General features: G+C 35.5%; 4 protein-coding genes across 6 annotated transcripts; 3 read left to right on the top strand and 1 right to left on the bottom strand.

The window, feature by feature from the left end:
* The first annotated feature begins 622 nt into the window (after nt 1-622).
* LOC111011028 (uncharacterized) lies at nt 623-1,590 on the top strand. The gene is made up of 2 exons (XM_022284637.2): nt 623-780; nt 903-1,590. The coding sequence occupies exons 1-2, from the start codon at nt 766-768 to the stop codon at nt 1,365-1,367; spliced, it is 480 nt and encodes a 159-aa protein (XP_022140329.2). The 5' UTR covers nt 623-765; the 3' UTR covers nt 1,368-1,590.
* A 404-nt stretch (nt 1,591-1,994) lies between these two features.
* On the top strand, nt 1,995-4,092 carry LOC111011312 (PTB domain engulfment adapter). Of its 3 annotated transcripts, XM_088120792.1 has the most exons (5): nt 2,031-2,778; nt 2,890-2,971; nt 3,159-3,317; nt 3,393-3,495; nt 3,575-4,092. In XM_088120792.1, the coding sequence occupies exons 1-4, from the start codon at nt 2,590-2,592 to the stop codon at nt 3,467-3,469; spliced, it is 507 nt and encodes a 168-aa protein (XP_087976918.1). In that variant the 5' UTR covers nt 2,031-2,589; the 3' UTR covers nt 3,470-3,495; nt 3,575-4,092. The 3 variants fall into 3 exon arrangements, with proteins under 3 accessions (XP_022140715.1, XP_022140714.1, XP_087976918.1); XM_022285023.2 differs by having other exon boundaries at nt 1,995-2,778; nt 3,159-3,495; XM_022285022.2 differs by having other exon boundaries at nt 2,011-2,778; nt 3,159-4,092.
* Nucleotides 4,093-4,213: 121 nt separating this feature from the next.
* Nucleotides 4,214-5,817, bottom strand: LOC111011311 (F-box and associated interaction domains-containing protein). The gene has a single exon (XM_022285021.2). It carries the CDS (start codon nt 5,760-5,762, stop codon nt 4,539-4,541), a length of 1,224 nt encoding a protein of 407 aa, XP_022140713.2. The 5' UTR covers nt 5,763-5,817; the 3' UTR covers nt 4,214-4,538.
* A 5,857-nt stretch (nt 5,818-11,674) lies between these two features.
* LOC148212662 (uncharacterized) lies at nt 11,675-12,418 on the top strand. The gene has a single exon (XM_088121031.1). The coding sequence runs from the start codon at nt 11,903-11,905 to the stop codon at nt 12,215-12,217; it is 315 nt and encodes a 104-aa protein (XP_087977157.1). The 5' UTR covers nt 11,675-11,902; the 3' UTR covers nt 12,218-12,418.
* Nucleotides 12,419-15,725: the final 3,307 nt, after the last annotated feature.

Here is a 15,725-nt window from a genome sequence, read left to right as displayed (position 1 = left end):
TTATTATCTTTTATTATTTCTTTTGGTTGGCTGCTACAATCCTTATAAGTTTGAACTTTAAACTAATCAAATCTGATTATATAGATAAAATTTGAGTCAGAATTTTTGTATTTCTTAGCGAGCAATTAAGCTTTTTCAAATTAGAAAGAGTAAGAGAAACTAATGTTATTTTTGTCTCGCTTCAATCCCAAGATTTGTTGGCTATCCAGTCTAATGATTTCTTCCACATGTGTATTATTTGATATTATAATAATGATTTACTCTTCCTATTAAATTTGAGAAAAAATTACTGAATCCATTCTATACTTTTTAATACTCTAGATTAGATTCTAGAGTAGATGATCGAACTTTATATACCAATTAGTGCCGAGCTATACTCATTTTGACATCTTATACCATATTTAAGTGAGGTGAAGCAAAATTATTAAGTTTGGAACCTGTCAAGAACTCAACCAAGAGTAATTATACACACCCACCATTCTATCACTTGAAATTGAGGTTGTTTAGGAATTTCAAGTAAATTAGAGATTGAGAAAATTTTGCTTGATTTCTGTGAGGTAAATTGTCAAATCTCAAGATTCTTTTTCTAAAAAAATTGAGACCCCACATGAATACTTGATTTCAATTCTCAGTTCTCAAATCTCAATTCATCTCTACACTGCCACTCCGCTGTCCTATATAAACTACTCTTCTTCATCATTCTTCCATCCCATTTCTCTTTCTTTTCTGCTTCCATTTTTCTCTCTTCTCTAGTAGAGTCTTAACATGGCTACTGCAGAGGTAAAACTGGATGCACTTTTTAAGTATCTGAGTTTATATAATCCAAAATTTAAGTTGATTTTACGTTCTAACTTTTGATATGGGGAGAATTTTCTTAATCTGAGACGAAGGATTTGTTGCAGGTTGTAACACCGGAGAAAGCTCTTCAAGAAGAAACGGCCGAGGTGGAGGCGCCGCCGAAGGTTGAGGAGGAGGCTTCGGTGGCACCACCGCCAGCCGTGGAGGAGCCAAAGGAAGAAGACACCGTTGAAGCTCCTGTTGAGGATGAAACTAAGGAAGAAGTAGTAGAAGAGGAGGCCAAGGAAGAAGAAGAAGAAAAAAAAAAGAAGAGCCAGCTGAAGACAAAACAGAGGAAAAAGAAGCAGAGACGGTTGAAGTGGCACCTGAGCCTGAGGTTGAGCCTGAGCCTGTCGTGGAGGAGACTAAAGAAGAGCCTGAATCAAAGGAGGCGGCTCCGCCATCGGCACCGGCACCGGCGGAACCGGAATCCGAAGCTCCGGAGGAAGAAGAGGTTGTGGAGGTGGAGGAGAAGGCGGCGGAAGCCAAAGAGGAAGCTGCAGCTGAGTAATGTAACAAAATGGTTTTAGTTTAATGGGGTTTGAGAAAAATTTAATATTGGTCATTGAATTGAATGCAGAGTTTGTGTATCTGAACTGTGAGTCAAGTTAGTTGATCGAGTGGGAGTGTGTAATAAGGCAAAAGGGGGAATAGGCATAGGGAGGGACCTTAAGCTTGTATTTGTGTTCTGTGGCTGTGGATACGTCTGTTTGTGTTTGGACTTGGAATGCCATGTCTTTGCTACTTTGTTTACACCCTTACAAGTTACAACCATATATCCCTATGAAAATATTGAATTCAATGTAAGAGAGAAGAAAACTTCACTAATAATGTACTTTTGTTCTTGCCTCTGTATGTCTTATAAAACTTCAAGTAGATCAATAAGTTTGAACAAGTTACAAGTGTATTTGATATTTGATATCACTCTTCTGTTTCATTTGATATAATCCTTACCAGTTACGTTAATGGTTGGGAAACATACTTTGTTGTTACTATGTGCACAACAAAATAGTTAACCACGAAATTTTCTCCCTTCTACAGTTATTCAACAAGTCAAAGTAAACTACGTAATAAAAGAATAAGAGAAAGCACGATACAAGAGATTTATATTGGTTCATCCAACTATGGCTACGTCCAATCTTCCGCAATATATGAGTTCTACCATGATTTGTGATAATACAAATGGGATACAACTCTAGACAATAATCACTCTCTAGAGGTCTCGACAAAAACCACATAGCTTCCGACAACACTTTACAACCTTGGATCTTGTCTCTGTCTCTCTGCTATCAACACGTTGCACAGCCACCCTCAAAGTTTGTGCATGAACACTTAAACCTAAAACGAAATAAGAAGCATAGCGTCTAAATGCTACGACCAATTTCAATGTCACAACCTAATCCGCATGCCTTCGTTTTTTGGCCTCTTTGAGATAACGTCGAGAAGCTATCCCCTTGAGTCAGTTGGCTCCTACAGTAAATCTTCTTCAGTTTTAATACTCAAGGGTGATTGGCACCTGTATCTGATCAAGAACTGATGAGTTCGAATCTCCGACCGTAATTGTTGTAGTCAAGTAAAAATAATAATAACTAATTGGGCCGGGCCCGGAATGGGGCTTTGTAGAGCCAGAGCAGCCAAAGAGGGGAGATGTTTCCTTTCTAGTTTCCCGTGTGTGAATTCTGAGGTGCAAAACTAGTCTCAATTGTTCGCATCATCCGTACAGATTACAGGGCAGTCGCCAGAGAACAACATATGGCCTCTCTGTCCACCGAATCGGCGGTGGCGAGAGGCGGAGAAGGCGTGTATGTGGCGGCAGTGCCCCTAAGAGCCACCAGAGGCCCTGCCCAATTGCTTGCTTCTGCTGCTTACTCTTTCAACAACTGGGATTTGCAGCATTTCATGGTTATCATCGCACCCTCATCCCCTCCTCCTCATTCTCAGGTTCTTCCCTTTTCCAATTACATTCTTCTCTGCAGATAACAATTTAGTTTGGTTTGAACAACAACAACAGTAGATGTTGGCGTTTCCTGATGTCGTTGGAGATGATTACAGGCTTTGGTCTTTGATTTTCAACCTGAAGATCCGGAAGATATACAAGTCGCACTGGCTGCTCTTTCTGGAAAAGCAGTACCAGGTTTTTAACTACTGATTTATCTCATTACTCCAATTTAAGACAACTTAAAAAGCTTGTAGTTTAGTTACTGTGTGTACCTAACTCAAGTAGTCTATATATATAGACTTTATTTCATTAATAAGATTACGCACAGTTTGTTTACTCTCTCTTGTAATATAGTTTAACAGAAATTGTAATTTGGTAATAGGGGTTGTTCTCGAGAGGAAGTTGTCGAGGCTGCCAAGAAAGAAATGTTGGCACATTGGAACTTGTGAAGCGAACGGCATAGAAATGGCACGCAAGTTCAACGGAAGTTGGGACTTGAATTTGAGGATTGGTCACCATGACTGCAGACACTACACAAATGGTAACAGCAGTTCATTTCTTGTGTCTATCTTCTTAAAATCGATATCTAAACTTTGTTGTTTGCGAGGTTTGGAAGGCTTGGTTGAGGCTCTGCTTGGTGAAGAAAATGTGTTGGCGCGCCTACGCCTAAGGCGGAATTCGTCAAGCATATAATAATGTTTTTCTTCTCGTGTGTGTCAGTATGTATTATGTATCAATATTTGGAATTGTAAATTCGTCCATATTCAAAATAGTTGCCCTCTTGTTTGTGTAAATGAGGTAAAGCAACGTGCAAGGTGTTAGGAACGTGGAGCCAAAATAGAAGCAGAATGAAGAAAGTATGAAAGAGGATGGAAGAAGCAAGTTGGAGGGACTTCTTTGCTGAGGAGACAGCACTGTACGTGCATACTGTTTCGCATCCATAGCACCATGACGCTGTCACGATTTATAAAAACGGTAGCTCGGCGGTTTTAGGTTTTTTGTTTGGCAGAATTTGTTGGGCAGCAGTGTTTTTGACAGCATAGAGTAGAGAACGAATCTTTTGGACTGTGGAGCGTCGTCGGCAACCTATTCTCGTGTCTCAATGAAGTTTTTCATTATTGTATCTCTAAGTACCTATTGTTGTAGTGCTTAGAAGCTAGATGGTTATTATTAAGGCATTTAGAAAGAACTTTGTAGAGAGTTTGTGACCCATTGTAATATTCTCAATCATAGCAGAACCCGCACATTGTGGAAGAACGTACGTAACTCATGCTTGGGATGAACCGGTATAAAACTTTGTGTCGTTTATTCTCTCATATTTCCTTTACCACATTGGTTTAAATTGTGCTTGCTCACGGCCGCAGAAGAGGAAAAATCCCAGTTATAATCTGTTAGGTTGCTTGTATTGAGGACTAGGTGTATCCAACACAGAGTGAATGAGAATGGTAACTCACAAGTCAGAAATTATCTCCCTTGTGTAGTAGAGATGGTATAAGAATCATATTACACAATAAAGTGAGATATAGAGTTTCAACCAAACTCATTCTAATCTAATACATTCATAATTGGTAGCTACACAAAACTACGTATGGCTCAAAACAGGCCCCCCTCCCTCTCTCTGTTTTCTTCTGCTTCTATTTGATTACCGTAAGATTACAAAAGATGCAGAAAAAGTAACCAATCATTTGAACAACACAATTTCTGTTCAGTTTGGTAATTTTGAACATAATTAATAATGGGTATGGTTTGAACTTTGAACCTACTATTCGAGGAGGGCATCCATACGACTGAGGCTCCCAAAATGAACAACAGTTTGGAACCAATTGGGCATGCCCTGGAAAGTAACATCCCTGAATTTCCCAGTGTTTGGTTGGAAAACAACCAGGGCTCTGTTTCTATATTCCAGCAAAATCTCCCCACTCTTCAAAATGCAGAGAACCCTCACAAATCTGCCCCGCAGCACAATCTTTGAGACTCTGAACGATTCCTCTGCCTCTTGCTTCAGAGCCTTGGGCATGTAAGCCCCAATGTTGAACCTCTTCACCCAAGATTCCCTCACGCCATACTCCTTCATCACCCAAATCTCCATTTTGCCGTAACTGCAGTAGGCCGCGGCGGAGAGGCAGCCATCAAGAATCACCAGATGGTAGTTGCATCTGCTCAAGCTCCCGAATTCCGGCTTCGGAATTTCTCGGAATTGCTCGTCGGCCAAGTCGAACGAGACGAGGCTGCGGCCGAGGTGGTACCGCCGGGGCAGAGAAACCCAGTGGAGTCTGCCGTTGACGACGGCCTGAGACTGCCCCTGAGCGAGATGGTGGCAAATTTTGCCTATGCTCCTCCAATTGGAAGTTCCCAGAGTGAAGATTTGAACTTCCGAATGGTGAGAAGAGTATCTCTTAATCCGACGGAACCCTCTAGAGTAGACAATTTTAAGCACTTTGAACTGCTTGGTTTGTGGGTGAAATCCAATCCCACAAACAACATCAGGGTTCAAAAACTCCTTGGTTTTGGGCAACTCCAGGTAATCTCTAGTAAAGGGGTTGTATATAAACAGCTTATCATTGTAAAGAGAATCAGACAAACAGAGCAAGCCATTGCAAGAACCTACCACATCGTACTCTGGCATTGCAGCAGAGAAAGGAGTGAAAACCCTCTTGACGGGCTCTTTATCATGTCTGAAGGCAGGGAAATCGACGAAATAGAGGTGATTCCTGATGGGGTAATCGCAGTGGAAGATTAAGCAGCGAAAGTTGTCATCTTGATCTTCATCGCGTGGGGGGGTGTGGAAATGGAGAAGCTGTGGGTGTTGGGCCAAGAGCCGCCATGACCTGCAAACGTACCTGAATTGAACAAGAGATGAAAAGGGTAGCCGGGAAAGGATGTGGAGAAGAATATCGTGAGGGAGATGATCCATTTGGTGAGATTGTTGGTGCTTGTGCTTGGGCTTCTTGTTTTGAAGGTGAAATTGAGAGCAGTGTGAGGCCATAGATCGAAATGGTAAAGGCGAAAAAAGAATAACAGAGGGAGAAGAAAGTGGACTTTGGTGTAATATATGTAATCAAAAAGAGACGGAAACAACAAGGAACGAGGGTTGTGGGATCCACTTTTTGTTGAATAATTCCTTGCACGATGGGGGAAATAATCGCCAAATTCTCTAGGTATGAAAATACTTTTGTTCATTCAGTTATCCACAATGTCCGGGGCTCATAAAATGAAATAATATATCCATTAATGATGTATAAAAAGGAGTGCGAGTAATATCATAACGCCTGAAATGTAGACCAACAGGCGGCTGACTGCTAAGATAAACCATTGTATTAGTTGCTTTAAAAGACTGGTAACGGAGTTGGCGTGCAAACTCATTGAGGTTAGAAATCCCTTTTTTATTATCATTAACATTTTGACAATGAGTAGAAAGGAGGGATGTGGAAAAAGAAACAACGTTTTTGTTTTCGGAGAAAATGAAATAGCTGTCAAAATTTGAATGGTGGTGTCAGTATAAATATAGGTAGATATAACTTACATGTGTCAACCTACCTGTTTATGTGAGTTGTAGCCAAAAAATACTTACCTTAGGCTTGGGTTACGATCCTACGCCTTAAAGTATGAATATAATATGTTATGCATGTCTTGGGGGTATAGGGATGTTATTTTTTCTACGGGAAGGGTCGGAGACCTGCTTAAACGAGGCAGAGAATCCCCGTTTAATTTTCTTGCATGGTGAGGATAGAGAGTGTTTTTTCCCATCATCTAAAGGAGGATTGAGACGTGGAATATACTCATTGTCTTGGTTCTCCACCCCGCCTCATTTTTAAAAAAAAAATATATATATACACTAAAAGAGTCTTATTATTCACTCTATAGGTACATATACAAAAAAAACCTATTCCTCTCTACCCATGCAATATATTGAGATGAATATTAAAACAGTTTTTATAATTGAGAAATAATTTTAAAAATAACAAAATAAATGTGGTAAATTTTTCTTCAAAAAATCCAATTTCCGCACATTTCCAACGAAGAATTTCTACTCTAATCCTTGCAAAAATTTTGGAGGAATGAAAAATAAAATGGGAGCACTGAGGGAGAAACCTTCCCGTCCCTTCCCATGAACATCCCTCCTAGGTGGGCATGAGATAAGTATTCCTAAAAATATAAAATTGTGTATATGTGTTGGCTTTTTTTTATATATAATTATTTTGGTGGAAGATACTTTTTTCTATTGGCGATTAAAAAATAAGAAAAGGAAAAGAGACCTCGTAAAAAAATAATCTATGCCGTTGAATTGCTAGATGCAAGAGATCAAATCAAAGATCGTTCATTCTTTTTTCCTTTGCTAAAGAAAAAATAAATAAATAAATAAAAGTTTGGTTTCCCTCGACTTTTGGCACGCATGAACAATATCTCACAAGTCCGCATCTGACTTTACCCAAAATATAACTTAGTCACGTTCATCACCGATTCCAATTCTATTTATGAAGTTTAAATCAAGGTTTTAAATATTGGTATGAATAGAAACATCGATAGAAATTGTTATAGGAAACAAAACCGTCCAAACGAGAATAAAGGTCGGACCGTGAAGAAACCCGAGGTCATCGACGACTGGAGCCGGCCCATAACATAAGAGTCGACCCATTTTTGATAGCCGACCCACCTAGGTGCCAAGATATCTTGGCCTTTGGGTCAGGAGATTACTCGATCTCTCCTCCGGTTCCTATGCCAACTGATTGATACCCCTGCTCGGTGTCAAGTCCAGCAATCTCTCTCCTCTGTTGTCTACGAAACATTGAGCCTTCACAACAATCATCTAGGACACATTTAGAAGGTTTTAAAACCTTACAAGCGACTATAAATAAATCATGTTGTCTAACCCTAAGGTAAGCAAAAATAACCCCATAATCACTATGCTCATCAACTCTCTTCTTGCCAATTTAACCATCGGAGTCCGTGTGACAAAAATCACACCAGTTTTGGTTTTGTTTGGTTTTGCAGGTATTTGGTCCCTTGATCATCGAGTTTGGTGCGAACCTCGGAAGCAACTGGGAGAGCATAGTTCAGGCATCAACAAAAATGTCGATGCCTCAATTTTATGAAAATATCGACGTTAAAGTTAAAGAGAAATTTAAAAATGGTAAAAAGTATTTAAATTTACAAATAAATATTTTTATTTATAAATAAGTAAAAAATAGTAGATTTTAATATTATATATATATATTAGTGAGATTTTGCTAATATTTTTTTATATTTTGTCGATTTTTTTAATATGATAAAAGTATCGATTTATCTCTCATGTCAATTTCAAATCTATTGATACATGAAAATTTCGACCTATTGACGAATATTCAAACAAATAACAATTATCTCAAAAATTATAAATAAATAAATATAATAACAATTTGTGTTTTGTAGTCTGAACCCAAAATATTTTTGGATAGTTCACATCGAATTTTTTTGTACTTTAAAAAGTTTTAAATAAAGTATATGTTTGGATTGATAGAAAAATATGGGAAATGGAACATTGACCAAAACCTAATTCATTGATTTGTTTTCTTAGATTCTCATAGTTTGATTTGGGTTCATTCTTCTCAGAAATTACATCAATAAATAATTCCATCTAAAATTAAACAAAATCAAATCACAATGCCCTCCTTAGTAGAAACACAATGCCCTCCTTAGTAGAAATTTTATCTTTATATTTTTGCAACAAAATAATAACAATAATAAATTGAATCTTTATTATCGTTTAAAAGCTTAGTAATTTTACTCACTTGTACTAAAAAAAATCCCCTAGAGTTAATTTCAGTAAAAAATAATATATATATTTCCCCACGTGGAGGAGTGAACTGGAGTCCACAGTTCCAGTTTGGAAGGTCGAAAATGAACAATCAGGAAGAAGCAACTTGAAAGGAAGCTATGGTCGAAAAGCCTTCCGATTACGCATGCCCCTAACCACCTGCGATTGGATACACCAACTCCCAAACCACTTGTCAGACGGCAATAGTATTCATAAACCTATAAATACAGATATGATATTCTAGCTCTGCCTCTCATCTAAGTCATGTCTGAAACTGATTGACCGTCAAAGTGTCTGATCCCTTGTACTATTCCAACATTCGAGATGATGATCGAACATCCAGAATCCAATCGACTGCCGACCAGACCTAGTCGAACTGCAACCCGTTTTGTCGAAGAAACGTAAATGTAGTTTCATGATTTAATTGAAATATAATTTAAAAAGAAAATTAATGAATAATGAGAAAAAAGATAAGTCAAATTTAGGATATCTAGTTTTTAGCTCGCCAGTTTCAAATGTATGCTAAATAAGAAAACGAATTTACATGGTAACTCCTAAATATATAAACTAAACAGTGAAATAAATTCATTTGTACATGAATCGCATACGTCATACCTACTTTATATATTTTATTAATTGAGGATTGGATTAGGATAACGTCACTGTATGGGCATCTAACGGAAAAGAACTGCCATTAATCCAGTATTATTCCCCCTCCTCTTTACCATTTCTTTAATACAAAAATCACTATTTTAATATTCTACAAAATATGTGATATTTTATTGAAGAAGTTTTCTTTCCAAATTTTTCTATCGCCCTAAGCAAATATATAAATATTGCTGGAACAGTCTTCCCCAGAGAAAAGAAGTATAAATATTTTGAAAATTTCAGAACTTGAAACTTAGATTATATATATACACTTTGGATTTCTTGTTTATAGGAATTTTAATCTTTTATTCTCCAAACTTTCATGAGTGTGCTTTCATCTTATATTTTTTTTTTTTCGATATTCATCAAGATATATATGTGAGATGAGAATATATTTATTAAACTCAAAATGTATATGTCAATCAAATTTAATAATTTTTTTTCAAGTCGAAACTATTTTCTATTGGCAACTTTTGCATTATATATTAGTTGCCATGAAAAAGGAAACGATGAATATAATTACTAAATCGCCTCTCTAATCCTGTAAGAAATTAAAAATGCTTAAAGATGCAGTTTTCTTATTAACCTCCAAAATAAGAACATATATTTAGGTTGCGTGTAAAACTTACATGTCAACGTGCATCACACGTTTCAAAGAATAGTATATTTATAAATATTAATGGCTATTAATTGAATATACAAAAGCATGAAACCAACGATAAACTCTCAAAATATATCAAATACTACAAATTAATTAAACTATAGGTGGTATTTCGTTGAATTTCGTTTATGTAACCCAAAATTGAAAGGAAAAAAAAAAAAAAGTCTTAAGTCATTATTTGATATGTAACTTTTTAAATTTCAGATTGACTAGGACTAACCTTTTTAATAGTGTGTTTGGGGTAATTTTGACCGGGTCAAAATCAATTCCCTTCCATTAATCGTATTTCGCAAATTGAAAAATTGATTTTAGAAAATTTTAAAATCACTTTAAATTAACTTTTAAGGTATTATTTAGATGTTGATTTTGGAAATCGATTCTAATTAAATCTTTTTTTTTTTCAGAATCACTCATCCTACCTTCACTACCAAACATACCTAATTCAATCATATATTATATATTAATTCTTTCCTAAGATTTTCAATCTCAAAAGAAAATAGTGCAACGTAACTAAGGAGATGATAAAAATAAAAAAAGAAAATGCACGTGCCTCTCAACAAATTTTGATACTACATGATATGATATTGTTCGTTTTGAGCATAGTCCTCATGGTTTTGTTTTTTATTTCACCTAAAAGACTCCATCCCAATGGAGATAATTGTCATCTCTTATATACCCATGATCATTCACGTCTCTAGCTTACAAATCCAACGGATATTTCTTTCATTTGTTATTTGTCACGTCAATATCGTATTAAAAATAATATAGAATCCACGTGACACTGAAAAAAAAATTATAAAATAAATATAATAGTGTCATAGCATTTAAATTTCTCTCTCAAGGCTCAATCAAATGGGGGCATTGATTCCTTCGTTTAACGAAGGGGCACGGGGACCCACTCATGTGCATTGTTGTAGTATTTTCTAACACCCATCATTCCTGGGTCATGCTTTTGTTCCCTAAATCAACGCTTCTGATTTATCTTCTCAACATGGCTCTCCCAATGGACGCTTGGATTTGCGTTTGAAATAGAACCGCGACCCGACCCGGCTCTTGTGTTAAGGAAACCGGGCATGGCATATCTATAGGCTCCACAAACGTCACGTATGGAAGGGCAAAGAAATATATACGCACACTCGTGAACTAAACGAGATACACCCTTGCACAGGCTTATACGTCCTTAATTTAATTGTCCAAAACCGTCTTTTACTTTTCAAAAGGCTCTTGGTATAAATTAAACTGAATACATAACAATACGAAAAATACCAAGATCATCCATTGTTATAACAGAAGAAGTTGAGGAGATTCAAACATTTCATATTTAGAAAAATATTATTAATATTTAAATTATATACTTACATCAATGTAACGTGTAACGAATAGATCAAACCAATCTATATTTGTTTAGTTATAAAATTCAAAGTTTTTAGAGTCGATGATGTAAATATAGTATAATAAGATATTTGTTGTAAAAGTGGAGAAAAATAAAGCGTTTATTAGGTAGTGATATTGTAATAGTTCTAATCAATCTTTCAGCCCAATTATTAGTGAAAAAACTTACAAAAATGTTATCAAAAAACGAGACACAATATATCTATCACATTATCTTCCACGCACATATTAGTTTGATCACAACTCTATTATTAGAAAAGACAAATTTGAAAAAGAAAATTAGAGCGAGCGCCAGAAATAATTCAGCAAAAGAAAAGGGAAAAAAAAATAGTGGTGCTTTTTTTTTTTTTTTTTTTCCTTTTTCCATTGTGGATGATTGCCTTTAAAAGGAAGGCGGAAGGCTACTCAGTAGCACTACTAACACTACCAAAATACTTGCACAAGTTGCCTATTTTCCCATTTATCAAATCAGAATCCCCATCCCAAAAATACCCTCCCTCTTCCATTTCCAACAAAGACCATTTTTTTTCCTTTTCTTTTCTCTGTCTCTCTGTGCTGCTTCAAATTATTGCAGATTAATTAATTCTCCATTATTAATTTCTTTCTCCATACCCCAACAAGGACAAATATCATGTGGCGGCTGATGATCGCAGCAATTCGCCCCAGTTTCCACAATTCGAGGAACAGCCACCGCGTAGCCGACGAGAGCATGTTCCCACCACCTGAATTGCCCATCTACGCCACCGCCGCCGACCGCCACCGAACTACCACTCACCGGACCTTCTCCCTTATCTTCACCATCATTCGCGCCCCTTTCTCTATTCTGTCTTGCTTCGCTCAGCCGCCCGTTCACGGCGCCGACGCCTTCTGGGTCTCCGCCGATCATTTTTCCGACGCCAATCAACTCATGGTAAGCGACGGGATGCGCTACGCCATATTCATGTAATTAAAAAAAAAAACAAAAAAACAAACTTTATATTTAATTCTGGTTCTACTCTAGAGGAAAAGTTAATCACTTGGGTTATTTTTCTCTCGGAGCATAAGTTCAATTTTGCTTCAGTCTGTTTTAGCTACTATTTGACAGATATTAGAAATTTGACCGCTCTAATATATATATATATATATATATATATATATTTCTCTCTTAGCATTTATTATTTCTTTTAGACACTCTAATTAGTGAATTGAAAAAGCTATCTAATTCAATACTAATCTCTCTCTCTCTCTCACTCTTCTCATGGTATGTGTACTGATTACACAATTAAAATGGAGAAAGTACATGAACGTATCAATGGATTTCCTAGTACCTACCCTTTAGTTTAGTTTTTTTTTTTTTTTTGAACCCATCTTTTTACTACAAAAAAAAAAAGAAACAAGGGGGGATTTTAAATCTTTTGGGGGAAGAAATAAGAATCTTGCAGGTAAAGCACTAAACAGCTGAAAATTGATCTTAATCACTGCTCAATTGGATCGCTACTTCACTATATATATTATATGCTCTTGATTTAATTTTATGATGTTATGGGTAGCAGAAAGTATAATGCATAATTATGGACCTCCTTTTTTATGAAGACCAATGTTTGTGCAACATATATATATGACCCATATAACAAAAAAGCACCTTTAATCGAAGGTCCTTTTTGAAGGTACCAAAGCTCTCGTCTTTTGCTTCATATACACGATTTCTTAAAGTGTGCAAATGCTGCAAACAGAGATAATTTATTATTTTTATATATTTTTTGATGTGTCACACATTTTCTTTCTCTCTATATTGATGAAAGCTGGAATTGAAAATGACAGTGGGAATAAAGTGGAGTCTTTTTTGTCTTTTTGTTGCCCTCTCTCCCAATGAGTGAATGGTGGAATTTGAATGTTGATTGGACTTAATGGGAAGCTTAGCTAGAGATGGCTAGCTTGCAAAGGACGAGTTGGGAGAGAAAGCGCTTCTTGGCCTACCGCTTTTTAAATGCTAATCTATGTGTTATCATTTTAATGCATCCAAATTTATTTATAAGCTTTTCCTATTTATTTGTTTAACTATTTTTCATTACTTTGATTAATTATATAAGGGAAACACCAAACAAAGAAAGAGAAAGAGGCATTAAACCAAATAAATTAGTGTAAATTGAGAGAGATATTGGGAAAAAAAAACGGAATGTTAATTTTCCTCCGATTTGAAGAAAACAGTAGAAGTTGATATTTTGCAATTTGCAGTGGAAATGAATGAGGTGAGTATTATATGGCGAAGGAAACATGGACCTGGAATCGCGTTGAAAAATTCGACCCAATTTTTGAATTATTAAGAAACTAAAATTTTATTATTTCCAGAAAAGAAAAAGAAAAAATAAAAAGGACTGTCAGGTTTTGTACTTTGATAATGCTTCGAATATAGGGCCCACAGATTCACAACACACATATTAATTATTATTATTATTATTATTATTCGCCCAATTCTCATTTCCCTCTCACACGCTTACTAATACATGGGAATGAAATTAGAATCTTTAAAAATAAAAATAAAAAAAATGAAATTAACCTAAGCGACGAATAATAGTTTGTATTGTGTGTGTATATATATTTGTTATTATGCAGTCTAAAAAAATTGAAAAAGAGGATGTTAAATCATTGGGAAAAATGGCTATTCAGTAGTAATTTCGTAATGTTGATTAATTTGGGCCTCTTTTTTTTTTTTTTTAACAGACTCCGTTGAAGCCGTATTGGGCCTTCTGGATTCAAACAGACAGCCCATCTTTGTCCGTTGAAGATAAAGAAAGTATTAAATTTCAAATATTATTTTTTAAAAAATACAAGTTGATGCATATCATATCATAATTTTAACGTATTTTTTATAACTATTTTGTTGCTAGTTTTTAACTTTAAAAATTATACTTGTTTTGTCACGTTTTCTTAGCTAAATTTAAAAAAAAAAATACAAGATTTTAAAATTATAATTTTTTATTTTTTCATTATTAATTGAGATTTTGAAAACTTTTTTAAAAGTAGGTAACAAAATAAAGAAAACACAGGTGAAAATAATATAACCATTTTGTTTTTAACTTTATACGTTTAGTAACTTTGCTTGTATTTCTTTGGTATGTTTCATATTTCTTAAAAACACTATCTAAATTCTTAGTCAAATTTCATAAATCAAAACAAGTTTTAGAAAACTTTTTTTTTTCGTTTTCAAAATTTAGCTAAGAGTCCGAAAAGTTTTAAAAAATATATAGCAAAACAAAGAAATACAATAATGTAAGTGGTGTTTCTAAGCTTAATTTCAAAAACATAAAACATAAAACAAAATGATATATCAAACCGCCTTACATTAATCACTGCCATCCTTATTATAAATGTATATAACATTAATTTATTAATGTTTTAATGAATAAATAATAAGTAAACAAATGAACCAGTCAACTTATACACATTCAAAAAAATTGAATAAATTTATGTAATATAGTTATGCATGTCAACTGTTTGGCTCCACTTCTGAAAATTGTAAAACCACAATATTTATTTGAAACAATGAAGAAAAAAAAAAGGTTATCAAATGGGAAAAGAAAAGCAAAATGTTCTAAAACAACATGCCCTTTTTCATCTTTCAAACTTTTTGGGCCACTTTGATACTCCTTTCAATTTCCAAAGAAAGTATAAAAGAATCAGATGTAAAGCTGTAATGACAGTGAGATGTCAAATTTAGAGAGAAGAGGCAGCCAAATTGGTGTCTGTTTCAGCTGTCAAATCTTTTTATTTTTCTCCCCCAACTGTTTCTTACTGGAATTCATTTAGGAAGCCACAAAGTTAAAAGCCTTAAAAAGGGTTCAAAATCTCCCCTCCCCATCCTTCCTCTACAGTCTTCTCCACCCCCCCATTTCATTGCAGACATCTCCTAAAGGAAGCCACAGACATTTCAAAATGGTTGTGTCAACCCCAACGACGCCCACATGGAACCTTTTACGACGCTCGCAAGTTATACTAATCTCAAACATTTCATTCTTAATGATCTTATTCTCTGAACTTCACATTTTTATGTAGGAGTCAGGTCTAGTTTTGGCCATATGGAGGTGGTGCGATGGAAAGCCAAGAATAAAAACTTTATCACAATTCAGAAGCATGATGCAATGTAAAAAGTCAATGAATTGACTCCAGACCTACACCAGACCACAGCGCATGCTCACCGGATTCCAAAAGATATTTCATCTTTAAAAGAAACCATTCATAAGTGATTGAAGACCTATCAACTGATTGATCTAAATATAAAAAAAAAAATATATTGGAACAGAAAAGGACAGCAAAGAAAAGGGGGGGCTGAGAGATGTGAAGAATCTGAGATTGTTCCTCTGCAATAGAGCCCGAAAACTACATCGGCTGGCTAGCGGTACAACGTATAAAGTTTGAGGTATATTTCTGCGGGAAATAAAGGCTCGTCTTCCATACATTCAAAGCAAAAACTAAAA

The sequence above is a fragment of the Momordica charantia genome, assembly GCF_013281855.1.
Source record: "Momordica charantia cultivar OHB3-1 chromosome 2 unlocalized genomic scaffold, Mcharantia_2.0 BLBB01000002.1, whole genome shotgun sequence".
In the NCBI taxonomy this organism is placed as follows: Eukaryota; Viridiplantae; Streptophyta; class Magnoliopsida; order Cucurbitales; family Cucurbitaceae; genus Momordica; species Momordica charantia.
Note: the sequence above shows the minus strand (reverse complement) of the source record. Positions and strands in the feature narration are given on the sequence as shown.

Coding starts and splice junctions, on each gene's coding strand:
- LOC111011311 (XM_022285021.2), bottom strand. CDS start 5,762: ATGGCCTCACACTGCTCTCAATTTCACCTTCAAAACAAGAAGCCCAAG.
- LOC111011312 (XM_022285023.2), top strand. CDS start 2,590: ATGGCCTCTCTGTCCACCGAATCGGCGGTGGCGAGAGGCGGAGAAGGC. Junction 2,779..2,889: donor CCCCTCCTCCTCATTCTCAG/GTTCTTCCCTTT, acceptor AGATGATTACAG/GCTTTGGTCTTTGATTTTCA. Junction 2,972..3,158: donor TTCTGGAAAAGCAGTACCAG/GTTTTTAACTAC, acceptor ATTTGGTAATAG/GGGTTGTTCTCGAGAGGAAG.
- LOC148212662 (XM_088121031.1), top strand. CDS start 11,903: ATGTGGCGGCTGATGATCGCAGCAATTCGCCCCAGTTTCCACAATTCG.